Source organism: Arachis hypogaea, chromosome 20 (genome assembly GCF_003086295.3).
Source record: "Arachis hypogaea cultivar Tifrunner chromosome 20, arahy.Tifrunner.gnm2.J5K5, whole genome shotgun sequence".
Classification (NCBI taxonomy): Eukaryota; Viridiplantae; Streptophyta; class Magnoliopsida; order Fabales; family Fabaceae; genus Arachis; species Arachis hypogaea.
In genome coordinates, this window is record NC_092055.1 from 12,386,393 (window position 1) to 12,402,621 (window position 16,229).

General features: G+C 30.8%; 2 protein-coding genes across 7 annotated transcripts; both read right to left on the bottom strand.

Moving 5' to 3' along the window:
- Positions 1-1,443: 1,443 nt before the first annotated feature.
- LOC112786736 (pentatricopeptide repeat-containing protein At4g14850-like) lies at positions 1,444-3,792 on the bottom strand. Its single transcript, XM_025830107.2, has 2 exons — positions 2,084-3,792; positions 1,444-1,962 (listed from the first exon to the last, which is right to left on the bottom strand). Exons 1-2 carry the CDS (start codon positions 3,673-3,675, stop codon positions 1,497-1,499), a joined length of 2,058 nt encoding a protein of 685 aa, XP_025685892.1. The 5' UTR covers positions 3,676-3,792; the 3' UTR covers positions 1,444-1,496.
- A 3,323-nt stretch (positions 3,793-7,115) lies between these two features.
- On the bottom strand, positions 7,116-11,990 carry LOC112784634 (protein JASON). Of its 6 annotated transcripts, none has more exons than XM_025827912.3 (10): positions 11,565-11,904; positions 11,128-11,218; positions 11,015-11,063; positions 10,801-10,880; positions 10,133-10,376; positions 9,319-9,524; positions 8,403-8,485; positions 7,887-8,287; positions 7,711-7,793; positions 7,116-7,625 (listed from the first exon to the last, which is right to left on the bottom strand). In XM_025827912.3, the coding sequence occupies exons 5-10, from the start codon at positions 10,208-10,210 to the stop codon at positions 7,517-7,519; spliced, it is 960 nt and encodes a 319-aa protein (XP_025683697.1). In that variant the 5' UTR covers positions 10,211-10,376; positions 10,801-10,880; positions 11,015-11,063; positions 11,128-11,218; positions 11,565-11,904; the 3' UTR covers positions 7,116-7,516. The 6 variants fall into 6 exon arrangements, with proteins under 6 accessions (XP_025683697.1, XP_025683698.1, XP_072085996.1 ...); XM_025827913.2 differs by having other exon boundaries at positions 11,128-11,215; positions 11,565-11,693; XM_072229895.1 differs by lacking the exon at positions 11,128-11,218.
- Between the last annotated feature and the right edge of the window lie 4,239 nt (positions 11,991-16,229).

Consider the following 16,229-nt stretch of genomic DNA (forward strand, 5'->3'; position numbering starts at 1 on the left):
CTCTAAAAAGAAGTCTACTTTCACTTCTTACAATTTTTTTCTTTTTTTCACTGTTAGATTTCTTTCTAAACGTGATTTATTTAAAAAATCTCTATTATTCATTGTTTTTTTGTCCTGACATAGATTCGGTATTTTATTTACCGAATTTAATGAAATATATTTTTATCTTAAAAAAAAAACTACAGATTTATAAGTTTAACCCTCCTGTTAAACCCATTTCGCAACGATTTAGCATGAAAAACCCCAACTAAAAATCCGAAGTTCTCATTTAAAAAAGATGTCATCTCATGTCCAAAATAAACAAAAAAGAAAGAAGATGTCATCTTCTCTATAATTATAGGAAGCACCTACATTTAGGCTTATTATTTTTCCTTCAAATCAAATGACTCCCAATTAATTATCAGCTTCATTTATTTTTGAAAAATATTATTTATGCGGAGATATAATAATTGGTATATTAACTATTAGGTATTATTTTATAATTAAAATTATTTGCTAGTTATGTGATTAGTTTAAACTATTATTATGTACTTATTATTCAATTTATGCTTTTTTTTTATTGTAGTGTAATTTTTTATTATTAATATATTCTCATTGATCCTTATATATTAAAAAAAAAGAACACTTACCCTTAAACCTGAGAAGTATAATTTTGTTAATTTAAGAGCATGAGCATCTATAATCAGTTAATTTTTTTAGTTTAGCAGAATGCATAGGCAATATAAAAGTTTTTATATAATTATTTTATTATATTTATTCTTTTATATAATTATTCACATCGTGAAAGTAAAAAGTAAAACTTTTTACATAATAATATATAATTGAATGCATTTGTAAAATTTTTTCCTATTGATAATTTATCAAAATTAAAATTTATTTTTATAATATTTATAATTTATAAAATAAAAAAATATTGTAAATATCTCTTTTTTTTCTTGAGTACATGTAGATATTTCTAATATATATGTATATTATACATGCTTTTATTTTACTTTATCTAAAATTTTATATTTCTAATCCTTTAATGACTTTGAATAAAATTGTTTTCTAAATAATTTATATAGGTGAAAAACCCTCCATACAGAGATAATAAATTACCATTTGGCATTTAAAAATTTTAATTTTTTAATAGAATAAATCCTAAAATGTTACCATGACAAAATAATTTTCCAAAAATGTACTCCATCTAACAAAATAAACCAACTATCAATGTCTCCGTCAATTAAAAAATGAACTTGTATAAAAATAAGGTAAATAATCACATAACTATACATAGATAATTAGAAATAAGAGTTATTAAAAACGTTACATAATTATTTAATCAAAATTATATGAATTTATATTTTATTTTAATATTATATATTTATGCAAGGTTAAACTGATCAAAATTTTTTTTTCACTTTTATAATTAGCACTCCTCTATGCTTATGTTTCATTTTTTCCCTTATTTTCTATATTTTCAATTAGTATATTCTATTGACACAGGATGAAAACTATCACCAATAGTCTTTACAAGAGCACCAACCATCTTTAAACCGATGGAAACGATTATTGTCTCGTACAATAATTTCTCTACCAACAATTCCTGAGACGAACTTAATGGCACTATGGCAATCTCCACAAATCCTATGATTTTTTGTAATCCGTATGGGAACACCAAGAGGCAGGGCTATGAGGCCAAAAGCAAGAGCAATCTTTTCACTGTGATACCAAACTTCTGAAGCCTTTTCTTCTTCTTCCAAGTCAAAGAGCGATAAATTGGTGTCAGGAACATATCCAGCTTTTTTCATTTCTCCTTTCAACTTATCTAGCATTGCCTGAATTTCATGGTTCTTTTCATGAAAATTATCCTTTGCTTGAAAAACATGAATTTTGTTCTTGACAGCAATCCAACTATAGCCAACATTTTTTTTAATACCTATCTCTTTCATTTCCTTCCTGATAAGAGTAGCATCTTCCCATCTGCATTATGCAATTGTAATGTTAAATCAATTGGAAGTGAAATTATTAATTTTCCACTAAAACTTCTTTAATATAGTGATCAAAGGAAGGAAGGCTAGCCAAAATGGTTTTAAACAATTACCTGCCAGCAGATGCAAGCATGTTAGATAGTATTACATGGTTGCCAGAATCATCAGGATCAAGCTCAAATAATTTCTCTGCTGCAATTTTTCCTAACTTTGTTTTCCCATGCATCCTACAAGCCCCAAGTAGAGCCCCCCATACTGAAATAGTGGGATGAATTGGCATTCTTTTTATAAGTTCATATGCGCGCTCAACAAAACCAGATCTCCCTAAAAGGTCCACAACACACGCATAATGCTCAGAGCCTGGTTCAATTCCATAGTTTACTCTCATGGACTCAAATATCTGCATCCCTCTCTCCACTGCCCCAGCTCTACTACAAGCTGATAATATAGAAACTAGTGTCACATAACTTGGTGTTATACCACAGTTACCCAATGTCATCTCCTCAAATAGATGCAAAGCCATGTCTACGTCACCTTGCTGCGCATATCCACCCATCAGTGCATTCCAAGTTACCAAGTTCCTCATAGGCATTTCACCAAAGACTTGCTCTGCATTCTCAATGCTTCCACATTTTCCATACATGTCAACAAGTGTACTCCCAACAAATATATTCTCCTCGACGCATGCTTTGACAGACAGTGCATGTACTGTCCTGCCAAATTCAAGCCCTCCAAGCTCAGCACAAGCACTAATCACACTTGATATCATGAAATCCGTTGGTTCAACACCTTCTTCCCTAGCTCGCATGAAGACCATGCAAGCCCTCTCTTCCTCATGGTTTTTCACAAGAGCAGCAAGCATAGAACACCAAGAAACAACATTTTTCCGCCCAATCCTGCTAAAAACCATCTCAGCAGACATGATATCCCCACACTTTCCATAGAAATCAACAAGCCCATTCGAAACAGAAACATCCTCCCTGTATCCACCACGAATTACAAAAGCATGCAACTGACGCCCGAGCTCCAAACTTGACATATCAGAACATGCATTAAGAAATGCACAAAATGTGATCGAATTCGGCTCTCCATTCAGGCAAAGTAACTCTTTAAATGCACCTATCGCGTCCAAGAGCTTTCCATCAAGCACTGCATTGGAAATATAAGCATTCCATGTGGCCAAATTTCTGCCAGGCATTTCATCGAACATCTTGCTAGCATCAATTAAGAGGCCAGTTTTACTGTACATATCGAAGGCACTGCACCCAACAAAGACATCATAAATCATGCCACCCTTTAACGCAAGGGCGTGAACCTGTTTCCCGGTAACAGGCATTTGTAGCGAAGACAAAGCCTTAAAGACGCACGGGAAAGTGAAGTCGTTGGGGCTAATGCACTCACGGCGCATGTTAGAGAAGTGGTGGAGGGCAGAGACAAAACGGGCATTGTGAACGCAGCCGGAAATGAGGGAGGTCCAAGTGACGACGGTGCGAGTGTTGGTGAGAGAGAGAACGTGTTGGGCAGACGTAAGATGGTCGAGTTTGGAGTACATGTTGACTAGATGGTTGCAAAGGAAGGAAGGGAGAGGGGTGTGATGTGTCTTGAGAATTTGTGCATGGACAGCACGACCAAACAGAGAGCAGTGGCTTGCAACAGCCGACTCCAACAAGCTGCCAAGGAAGTTCGAATGTTGCACCACCACCATGTTAATGTATTATGCAACTTATCAAACTAAGATTCTTTTCTGTTCATTGTCTTTGTTGTTTTTTATCATTCTATGTACCACTACCATTTTTTCTACTTTTTTTTTTCAGAGTGATACTGATGCAACGTATAAGAAGTCAAAATAAATTATAGGTGAACGTTGGTAAAGTATTAACTAAAAAATAAATTGTTATATATATATATATATTATTTTTGTAATTAAATTACATATTAGTTTATTTATTTAGATAAAAAAAATTAAAGTTAATTCTTCTATTAATTGAAATATCATAAATGTTTTGAATACATATATTGATATATTTATGATATAATGGATTAAAAGTTTTTTTACATAATCTTTTATATTATAAAAGATAATTTATTTTTTTATTTATTATTAATTATTTTATAATAAAATAAAATAAATATGAAAAAGAGATAAATATATATATATATATATATATATTATTTTTTAAATTATAAAACAATATAATTTTATACTAAAAATTTTCATTATTGTTATATATGTTCTAATTTTTTTTAATTTTGTCTTCTATGTTCCGGTATTTTTTATTGTCAATAATGAGTTATTTTTTCATTTTTTTAAATTATAATTTTTTGTTATGTATTTAGATGTTGTTGACACCATTACTTAATTTTATTAAACTTATTATATATATATATGATTTTTTACCTATCGAAATTTTAAAAACAAGTTGACATGTTTAAATTCATGAGTATTCAATTGTACTCTATTGTATTTTTTCTTGACTATTTCTTATTTTTTTATTTTTCTTTTGTGCTTCATTAATTAATTAAGAAAGATATATCGATTTTAAATTTATTAATGTTACGATAAATCTTGTATATATCAATAACTATAATTTACTTTATGCGAATTCATATGTATGGATGTTGCATTATATGAGAAAAGTGAAAAACTCTCTCTTTAATTCTTTTTAATTATTTTATATAAATATTTTAATCTGATAAAATCATAACTTCCAATAATTTAATGGTATAAATTAACTTTTTTTTTACCAAGAGTGACTAAACAATCTTAGAAGGGTCCAATCCCATATATATTATACATCAAGTTTGAACTAAGGCTGATAAACTTTAACAAAGACTGTAATTTTCGAAAAAGCCAGTGTGATTTTTTTTAGGCTTAGAGTGATTAATATCAGAGCATACTTTAATTTTTGCTCTCTTTTAAGTTTTAGTAGATATTTGTACGTAAATATCAATAACTATTTATAACTATCTTTTTATTCGAATTTTAAGAAAAAACGAATAGAATTTATATGATTTATTGATAGATTGAACTCCAATTTAAAAACATTTGTTGGTATCAATTAAAAGTAAATTTTAGGATTATATAATTTGTATAAAAATATTAATAATTAAAAATATTTGTTTAAAGATATTAAAATATAACTAACATAGCTTAGTGATAAAAATTTATGACTTCATAGTTGAAAACAAAGACTTATATCATTCTTTTATTTTGTTTTTTTTATATAATAATTTAAAATATAACTATAAATAATTAGTCTTTTATTTATTAAACTATATCATTTAATATATTAAGAAACACTTATAAAGAATATTTATTATTGCACAATTTTACAATTCCAACATTAATTATTCAGTTAAAAGTTATATATGATTTTAATTAATTTATAATATTTTTATTATAATTTTATAAATTTCTTGAGTTATATAATTTTAGAAAAGTACTCAATATTTTTTACACAAATAATTTGCATCGTCAATACTATTTAACTAATTTTTTAGTTAAATCATTGAATTCAATTTGTACGGTACAACTAATATTTATATGTTTTTTTTGACAAACATCGAATATATATTTGTCTACTATATATCAATTTAATATAAGTATATAATGTTACAATTTAATAAATGTATACGGTAATGTAAGTATTAAAAAAAATGATATTTATAATGTTTGACGCTAATTTGTATCATCTTAAACTTTTTGATAAACAACCAAGTTATATTAATTTGTTTTTTTTTGTTAAACATAGTGAATTTTGATATTCCAAAATGGTCACATAAATTAAAAATGCATGATTGATTCATTAATGATTGTGCTAACTGAGCAATGGGTTTTTTATAAAATATAAATATAAAAATAAATTACAAATGTAGTCATTTGAAATTACATGATTGATGGTATATAATTCAAATCACACCGAGATTACGGAAGCTAATAGAATGCAAGTATAAGTGAGTGTCTGAAATAAATTTTTTATTTATTTTCTTTATTTTTCTTTTATTTTTAATTTATTTTATTATTTTTCTTTTTTTTCAAGTATTTTAATTTTTTTAAAACTTCAATTTTATTTGCTTTTTTATTTAAAGTTCTCGTTTGTTTTTCAACTTTCCATTTGTTTTACTTCCATATCGTTACGTTATTTTATTTTAATTTTTTTTCCTTCAAGTTTTTTATTTCCAAGTTTTACCTCCTTTCCATTTTAAACTTCATTTTCTTGTACGTCATTTATTACGATTACGCTTTTATTTACTAAAATTTGTCACAAGTATTTTGACACATTTTGGTTTAATATAAATACTAAATAATTATCTAGTCGAGCTCACTTTTTTAAAAAGAGTTGTATCTACTCTTCAAATTGAGATCTTAATACAAGCTTAATTTTAACATTATGTTGAGATTAACAAAACTTAAATGAAACAATCTTATAAGATGTATATATATTATTAAGCTAATTTAAGTTTGACTTATAAAGTTTAACGCAAAAATTTAAGGAGATTGGATCCTCTCAATTTTGAGTTAATAGACAAAATCGTCCCTGAAAGATACCTCGATCTCCATTTTAGTTCTCGAAAGACAAAATTAATCAAAATCATCTTGTGACATGTGTATTAACCCACTATGTTATCATGCCACGTGGCACTTAACGTGACACGTTATCATCCCAACTGACGGAAGGACTAACGTGACCAAATCGTGTATCTTTCGGTGACGATTTCGATTAATTTTGTCTTTCGAGGACCAAAATAGAGATCAGAGTATCTTTCAATGACGATTTTGACTATTAACTCTCAATTTTTTTCCTCAATTGTTTAATAAAATGTGATCTCTCATAATATCTTCTCTCACATGGTTTTTTTTATCCCACTTAAAGAGTGTAAGGTGAGAAGTCACACTTAAACAAATAATTGAAAAAAAAAGAAATTGAGAAGATCCATTTCTATTCAAGAGTATTGATTAATCCAAAATAATTTTAACTTTATTTTTTGTTATTTATTTGTCGTCAACTATAAACTTATTTTCTAATATTTTTGTATTCTATTTTTTACAAAGTTACGTTATTTTATTAATTTTAGATTTCTTAAATTTCCTTGTTTGATTAAACATCTATTAGTATTTTAATAAATTTGATTTCTATGCCACCATTAGCAAATTCCAAATATCCATTATATAGCAATAATTCTCATGACTTATGTACAATGCAAGCAGAGGAGGCACACTGCTTGACAATTTCATGTTACTATGAAAAGGTTATGCTATGTGTACACTAAAATCAGCCATCAAAGTCGACCACTAATATAAAATACATGCTGGAATACAAATACACATTAAAAATAAATTAAACTACACATGTATTTATACACAAATACATTGGTAGCTGATTTTAATGGCTGATTTTAGTGTACAAATAGCATTTCTCATAAAAATTTGTATAACCAATTGCTTGTTCCAACCAATCAACATGTTGAACCAGGTATATTCAGTTTCCATTCCTCAAATGCCAAACACAAGAATAGAACACTATTTGATTGACAACTCTAAATGATTAGAATGACACAACGGATTGGGGATGCGGTGATGACTGAAACTGAGACACTGCTGTGTCATTTTCTTCATTCTCATTAAAAGCAATTGGTTTTCCACAAAAATCCTTCCTGCAAATCCAAATAACATTATAATCAACTATTAACTACATAAGAAAACACTTTGACGTTAGCATAACTAACTGAATAAGCATACCTTTGAGATATGGAACTCTCTTCAGACAACGCTTTCTCCAACCTTTCTTCAAATGGCATTGCATGCCAGTTCACTTTCTGATCCTGAAAAGTGAAAAATCAGCAAAATCAGGAGCAATATCAAGCTTTAAAACTCAAATTGGAAAAAGAAAAAAATGTTGATAATATAAGTCATACTTCCTTGTACTTATTGGTTGAGTTTGGTATCCCATTACCATCCCACCACTTAGGAGGAGGAAAATGAGATTCCTCGTCTTCGTTCCAATGCGCAGCAACCATTCCAATGATAGGCCTATCAGATGGAGCTTTGCGAGTATGACTATTCGCCATTTCCATTCTCTTGTTTCTCTCCTCTAGAATTACTGACGCCGGCTTCAGCCATGAAGACAAGCTTTCTTCCACCTTTGATTCATTTTCATTCAAGACTTTCTTTGATTTTTCATTCTCTGCCTGCTTGGGATACCGAAATTGCGACTGAGCTGTCTCAAAGACAGTTTCTGGTGTTTGCATTTCATCAGGTAGCTTCAAAGGGATGGGATAAGGTGATAATTTATATTCACCCTCCTTATTTGGGGGTTCTGTTTTCATCATATGCCATACACCACAATCAAATGTATCATAGGTTGATGATTCAGTTTCACATTCAAAATGTAGACTTGTTTCACATTCAAGAAGTTGTTTTCTTAGTCATACCTGAAGCATGAAGGTTCCCTGTCTTACTTCCTTCACTAGAGTCAAGAGAGTCACGTCTAGTATTTTGTGTATTGGAGATACAGCTGCAAAAGAAAGGAAATTAGCTTTCGAGAAAAATCTTGGAGTGTGTTTTCAATAGAGCATTCTAAAATTTTGAAGAATTTAAAATGATATGTAACTAAATTGCCATAATTCAATTACATGTAATTTTGGCAACACCTTTGTTGAAAACCTTCAACCTTTTAAATTTGAAAAATAAAAATAAAAAAGTGTGATTAAATTAAAAATGTTACCAGTTAATATAAAAGTATGATCTTAATTTAAACTATACTTTTTAAGTGTTGTCATAGCCAGCATATTCATAGTTATCATAAGATTCACCATTTTCAAATATCTCGTATATACGCACAAGAAGAGAAGATGAAATCCTATATATATATATATATATATATTGCCAAATTTGAGAGCAAATTATTTCCTTTTTACTATCAATCAAGTTTTAAAAGAAGAAAACAAGGAAGGAAATTGGAGAAATTCCCTATCTTATGGGGTATTCTAAATTCTTTGTTGTGAACTAAACAAAAGACCCCACAAAAGTGCTTGTGATTTGTAAAATTCATTTTATTAATATCAAAACAAATCATTTCTAATTAAAGGATTTAAAATGCTCTTAAAAAATGCATTCTCTTTTTAAATTCTTTATCCGAATACACTCTTAATTTTGGAAATCAAATGTATAATTTCGACATTCAGAGCAAATCCTTTACTACATAGTAAATGTAAAGTAAGCTCCTGCTGTTCTCAAGATTAACAAACGGAATATCGATCTCCTATGAAATAGACAAAAATGTGGTTATTCCACATTCACTATAAGACGTGAGCATAAAAAAATTCAAAATATAAATAGATGAACAACCTGCTTGGTGTTTGTTCTAAAGAATCTGTTCTTTTCCTCCAATCTTCAGAACATTTCTTGGGAGTTGGGGGATTGAATGGTTGATTATCTAGCCGAACTTTATCGGCTGACGTGTTGGGACGCCAAGAATGAAACCTTGAAGGCTCAGAATCTTTGCCACAGGAAGGTGATACTTTCAGCTTCTCAGATGCTTTGAGAAACATGGCCTGTCGAAAAAGGGTTCATGTAATTATACGAAAGATATTTCATCTACAAGCACCAATCTTAAGAGAGAGCAAAAAATTAAATAGCGTTCTCAGTGTTTTTCAAAATTTATACAAGTAGTAATGAGAACACAAACTTCAATCATTATAAAAGAAGAAACTTAAAAAAAATATGAATTTGGAAGATTCAAAAGTGAATTTAATGAGAAATCTATCAATTTTTTTTTTCACCACTTAGGTAATAGATGACCTCCTTCTTGAGAGTTGATACTACCAAGGTTTCTATGCCCAAGACTGCATATACTTGACTATCACGACAAATGTGATAAGTATGCAATGAACTAGCTTACGTGCTATCTACAAATTTGTTAGCTAGTAGAACAAGGCTTACGCGCTATTGTAGAAAAATTTATCCCCCCAAAAAAAAGTAGAAAAACATTAACATCAGAAAATCTACAATTGAGAAAGGTTTGGGGTTGGATTTCTAACAATATTGCAGTTCTTTCCATTCATTATATCTTAAAATATTAAACACTTCATAGAAATTGCAGTTGCTAGAATTAGAAATGACAAAAGGCTCAAATGTGATAGAGGTCGTTATCTTGAAAGACCATTTTCATATGTGCCACTATTGCAAGTCCTACATCTGCCAAGGATACTTCTCTAGAATGTTTATAAATGAGGAACATCCCCCACTTCTTGAGCTAGCTTTTGGAGTGAGCGAGGCCTAATCAGCTATGATACCACCATTTATGGTGATCTCAAACTGTACAGGTTACCCTGCTAAACTATGAGTCAACAACGGTAGATTCCAAGGTGGTGATTCCAAGAGTTCTGGAATCTAAGTTCCTCCCCCTGTAAACAGAGACTACAATCAATTTTTGTTTTTAAATTTATTCTTTTTTATTAAAAAAAAAAAAAGAAGCAACAGCAAGCTTGAAGTCCTAATTGTGGCTATTGTCAATTCTTTTCAAATATGAGACTAACTGCTACTAGTTGTTTCCCACATTTAGTTTTTCACTAATAATTTCATCTATGAAACATGCTCTCCATTGTCCAGAAAGTAGAAATAACTCTAATTGCAAGCTTAGTAGAAAGAAAAAGCATACACCAGCTAACAGCTTCAGCGACTTATCTTGAAGCATTTCCTATTGTATGAAAAATAAACTACATGCCAATATATATATTCCTTATTCCATAATCCATACTGCTAAACATGTAAGAACTGTCATAGAACAACCATTGCATTTAGAATAATAAAAACAACAAAAATGCACACCTCATCCTTATGTCCCTTCTCATGAATCTGAGATCCTGTACCAAAACTCTTCCCCTCATTGCAAGCAGATTCTTCTCTCACTTTTCAAAAAATTAAGAGCACACATGGAAATAAGAGGCCATATGTTCATATTGGTAAACATCAATGCAACAAAATAGAATAATTAAAAGCCATAAAAGTATCATTAAAAAACAGAAACAAAAGAATTAGTTACCTTCAGAGAGAAACAAAGTAGACAGCCGATTTCGAGAGACCACAGCATCCTGGTTTACACACAACAAAATTAGAACCTTGATCAAAAGCAAAATTAAAAGGGTTAATGCTTACTTTGGTCCGGTGTTAACGAGTCCAAATAGTTCCTATGAATAAAAAACATTAGTCAACTTGATCCCTTGATCATTTTGACTCATTTAACCTGCTACAAGTATTAACCCAGCATTAAAATTGATTAATATCTGAACACTCGCTAACCTTTTTTCTAAAGTATCTTATCAGATAAAAAAAAAAGAACAAAAATGCTAATATGCATAGCACACCCAACAACAAAATTCATAGAAAATCAAACAGCTTTACCAAACAACTCTGACAAATTAATCATTCAAATTTCAGCTTAAGTATGTCAACAATTTTCAACAATTTGCAAATCCTCCAACAACAATAAGATATTGCTCAAACAAATTCCAATACATTCATAACAATTAACAATATAGAAGACAAAAATAAGTGCTTTTTTTTTAATTAAAAAAAAAGTTAGGACTGGTTACGTTGGTTTTGGACTGACGAGAAAGCGCTGCGGTGGTGGCGGTGGTGGCATTAGTGGGAAGGTGACGGTTGTCACGGCCTCTAAAGCAAGAAAAGAAGCTACCCATGGTGGCGCGGTAGAAGGATCGGAACACGAACCTCAGAATCAGACCTAACCAGCGCATATCATTCAGAAGAACCAGTAATTATAACGTTCCTTTTCTCTATTTTTTCTAATTATTTAAAAAAAATAGAGTGTAAATTGATAAGGAAGGAAGCAAGAGAGTGTGTGAGAGAGAGAAGGGAAGAGTAAGGAGTGGATTTTGAAATTTGAACTAACAGTGAAGTATGATGAGGAAGGAGGGAGAGGGAAGGAATGGAATTCATATTTCAGGGACACGCTTGGGGTATCTTTTTCCTACGCGCGGATCATTGTTACGTTGGAACGCGCTCATATGTCATGACACGTAGCAGTTTTTGGAGAGTAGGTGGCTGGCTAGGTGGGTTCAAATTAGCGAAGGCGCGTTGCTAACATTGGATCGATGATTGTGACCGAGACCGAGATCCCTGTCTTAACGCGAATGTTTTCAACTCGAAAATAGGCATTTACTCGTGCAGCCTGGATACAAGTTTTTTTGTCTTACAAGTTATATAAGTTAGTCCAAATTCAATAAAAAATATATGTACTACACTCTTTTACAATCGAGTGTAAACATACGCGTCTTACTCAATCATTTTGTCTTTTCAAAACGCACTTATTATAAAAGACTCTTTCTCTTCTTCCTCAATCAATATCTAAACCGTCGATATTCAAATCACATTCAAAACCAACTACAATTCTGAAGAAACCTTCCAACTCCTCGCAAAAAGTAGAAGAAATTAAGAAGAAAATATACAAATCTCCATAAAAAATCACCAAAAAGAACGAACTAACATTATTCAAGGTACTCTTTTACTGTTCTTCTAGGTTTTTCACATTTCTGTTTCTGATTTTGAAATCGAAACACTATATCATCCGTATTTCTCTCTATGTTTCACTGTTCTTGGTTTAGATCTCATATTACTGTTCTGATGAAACTGTTCTTCTAGCGAATGCTTTAACGTGTGTTTTGATCTGTTTTGGTACATGTTTTGTGCATGTTTACATGTTTTTTAAGTAGGTTTGTATACTCTATATTGTGCATGTTTACATGAAAGACTCTTCCTCTTCTAAATGATTTTTGGGTGTATATGGCAGATTTTTTGGTGTATATGTCGGACTTGGAATGCGACTATTGCTTCTAGTGGCATTTTGAACTTAACTATCTTTCTGAACTGATATAATGTCATGTAATCGAAAAAAATATAGAGGTGTATGGGACTGCTATATATATTAGAATTGTTGAAGTCTAACTGGTACTGTTTTAATTGTGCTTGACCTTGTAGTGTCATTTTATGCATGTTTGGTTGAGTTGGATATGATTTTCAACTCATTTAATTTCGTTTAATTAAAAAAACAAAATGTTTATAGGATTGGATTTGGATGTATGTGGTTGATATTTGGGTGTATGTCTCTGATATTTGGGTGTATTTTTTATCTATTGACAGTATCTCTTTTTCATTGCAGTAAAAATGGCAACCAAGAACCAAAGTGAAAAAAAAAAATACAATGTAAGCATAAATATATGTCTTAGAACAAGTCAATTTTTCCTAATACAAATATATGTTATTTAAATGATTCTAATTTTGCTTTTTTTTTTACAGCAAACCAAAGACTTGAAGTGTGCCACCAGATTATTGAGTGAAAATTTTGAAAATATGAGTGAGGCAAAGAAAGTGATTGTTCGAAAATTAGGTTTTGGTGGACTGATACACATCCCACCAATGAGGGTGCATCACAAACTATTAAAGGAGTTGGCTAACTCCTTTAAATTGGGAAAAAACACACTCAAAACAAGCTATGGTTCCTTCAAAGTTAAACCCAGCACAATAGGCGCTGCCCTTGGCCTCAATGCATCAGGTAACTCATTATAGAAAACCTCTATAGTTCCATTCTTTGTAATATCTTATTCTAATATCATGTAATCAAGAAATAAATATAGGTGTATATGAGTGATATTTGGGTGTATTTCAAGTGATTTGGATGAGTGATATTTTGGTGTATTTCAAGTGATTTGGAGTGTAAATTGTTTTCTTTTTGGTAGGAGATCTATTTCCTGATAAAGTGAGTTATAAAGAACTTTCTGAAGAGAACAAACTCATTTTTAGAAGGTTCCAAGGGAAGACTCTAAAGAGTCTGACTAATGAGAGATGATGAGTATTGGTGTTGAAAATGAACAAGATCGCCTGATGTTCAAGAGGATTTTCATCCTCTATATTCAGATGGTGTTCTTGTTGCCAACAATAATAAGATGGACAAAATAACGGAGGACAACTGGGGAGCCTATGTGCTGAATTTCATCATCAAAGGCATAACTAATTACCGTCTGAAAAAGAAAAAATCAATCAACGACTGCCTCTTTGCCTTGATGATAGTCTATTTTCATCTGGAAAAAAACAAAGACAAGATAGGAGAAGAAAAACCTGGACTGCCTTGGGTTTCCAACTGGAATAGAGAGCAGTTGGTTGAAAGGATGAGAGCAGAAATAGATGGACATATGGTAAGTGAACAGAATACCTTCTCTAATTTGGGTATATCTTATTTACGTAGATGTTGTAAACTAACATTTCTACTGTTTCAGAAAATCGTAAAGATGGCAGAAACAAAAAAGAAATTGAAACAAATGAAGAAAATATAAAAGAAAGAAAAAAACAAAAAAAACAAAAAAAAAAAAACAAGGCAAGTTCATCATCATCTGAGAGTGATACATCTGAAACTGAAGTTGATTCTTCCTCTGAGTCTGAGTCTGAAGAAAACTCAGAGGAACCAAAAAGGAAATAACCCACCAAAACGGTCAAAAAGTAAGTAATATTTTTAGATGTATTTTGTCACTTTTAGGGTGTTTTTTACTAATGATTATTTGCCTTGCAGAATGGAATCCAAAAAAAAGGAAGCAGATTCTGGAGGATTCCAATTCAGAAACTGAATCGAATGATGAGTAAGATTCTGAAATTATCATCGCTTTCTTTTTTATTTATTTTCAAAATTTGATGTATTAACAGAGTGTTTCTCATTAACTTTCAGAAGTGAAGAATCATCACCGATAAAAACAAAGAAAAAAATTCAGACTACACCCAAAAAGTAAGCACTGCTTTGGATAGTATTTTATCATCAATTTTATTTTATTTTTCTGATTCATACTTTTTTTTTTCAGGGCACAATCCAAAAAGAGAAAGCACGTTGTTGAGGATTCGTCTCCTGAACAAACTCAGTCCTATGATGGGTAAGATACTTTGTAAAGATATATTACTGTTTATCATCAAAATTATATTTGTTAACATGTTCTTTTATGCATGTACTGTCAGATCTGAACATGGAACTAAAATATTAGAAGAATTCTTAAGAGAATCAAAAAATAAGAAAACCAATGAAAAAGCTGCTGCACAGAGGTTTGTTATATTTGGGTGTATATTACCGATTTTAAGGTGTTTTAGTTGTTGATAATTATTTTTGGTTTTCCAGGAAGAAGGGAGCTAAACTGGGATCGACAGAAGGTCACTATGACTCATCCAAAATGTAAGAACCTTTATTTGATAAAATCTTGTTATCCTGATTTAACTGTATAGTATTTTTACTGAATGATGTTTATTCTATGCTTAGAATGTCCGATGTGAACTTAGGAAGTGAGAATGATCCTTTGTCTCAAGGACAAACAGATCAAAGCAACATAAACAAACCGACGGAGAGCATATAATTTCTGTTTCTAATACTGGTTGCTTTTATCCTTTTTTACCTTCTGCTTCTAATTCTATAATTATTTTTTTAGAAAAAAAAGCCTTTTAATGTTTTAATCAGGAAAAAAAAGGCAGAAAAAAAAGCAAAAACTGCAACTACGTAAGTTCTCAAAAAACAAAGACTGTGTTTCTTTTCAATGCTTCAGGTGTATTTTGACTTTATTTGGGTGTATTTCAGGTTAAGTCTGGTAGAAGAATAAGCCAATGACCCAGCTCGACAGAACATGATGGTTGTGCGGATGGAGACACATTCACAACCTAAAGCGCTTTCAATGTGAGTTTTACAACTAAGTTTCAACCTCATAATCATGAATTTTAACGAGCTTTCTTAACTTTTTATTTTTGTCTTGTTTAGAGTTCCGATTCAAGTTTATGTCCATCTGTCCCAGACAACCCCTGTGCCAGCAATTGAACCATCCCCCGCAAAGTCTCCGAGAGAGAAAATTAGTGAAGAAAGAACAAAAAGGTAAGAAATAATATTCGGGTGTGTTGGATTATTATTTGGGTGTATATTTTCCTTATTTCGTATTTAGGTGTATTTGATTATTATTTGGGTGTATATTTTCCTTATTTGGGTGTATATCTTCACGATTAATCTGTACCTGGTTTTTTTTATAATATGATTCATTTTATCTAACCTTGCAGCACTCCACAACCCCCGAAACCTGATGAAAGCACACCCACGGTTCCACCAGCTCCATCTAAAATGTAAGTTCAGCACAATAGAATTTAGTTTTCAATATCATTCGTCTATTCTTATTCTTATAGTACGTTATATGTCAACACGAAGTAATCTAGCCCCCAGAAGACGCTGC

What these genes read in the sequence shown, in the direction of transcription:
- LOC112786736 (XM_025830107.2), bottom strand. Translation starts at nt 3,675, where the DNA reads ATGGTGGTGGTGCAACATTCGAACTTCCTTGGCAGCTTGTTGGAGTCG. An exon ending in ATGCTTGCATCTGCTGGCAG is followed by an intron (nt 1,963 to 2,083) that starts GTAATTGTTTAA and finishes TGCATAATGCAG; the next exon opens with ATGGGAAGATGCTACTCTTA.
- LOC112784634 (XM_025827910.3), bottom strand. Translation starts at nt 11,726, where the DNA reads ATGCGCTGGTTAGGTCTGATTCTGAGGTTCGTGTTCCGATCCTTCTAC. An exon ending in AGAAGGGACATAAGGATGAG is followed by an intron (nt 9,525 to 10,800) that starts GTGTGCATTTTT and finishes CTTTTTCGACAG; the next exon opens with GCCATGTTTCTCAAAGCATC. An exon ending in GAGAGTTCCATATCTCAAAG is followed by an intron (nt 7,626 to 7,710) that starts GTATGCTTATTC and finishes TTGGATTTGCAG; the next exon opens with GAAGGATTTTTGTGGAAAAC.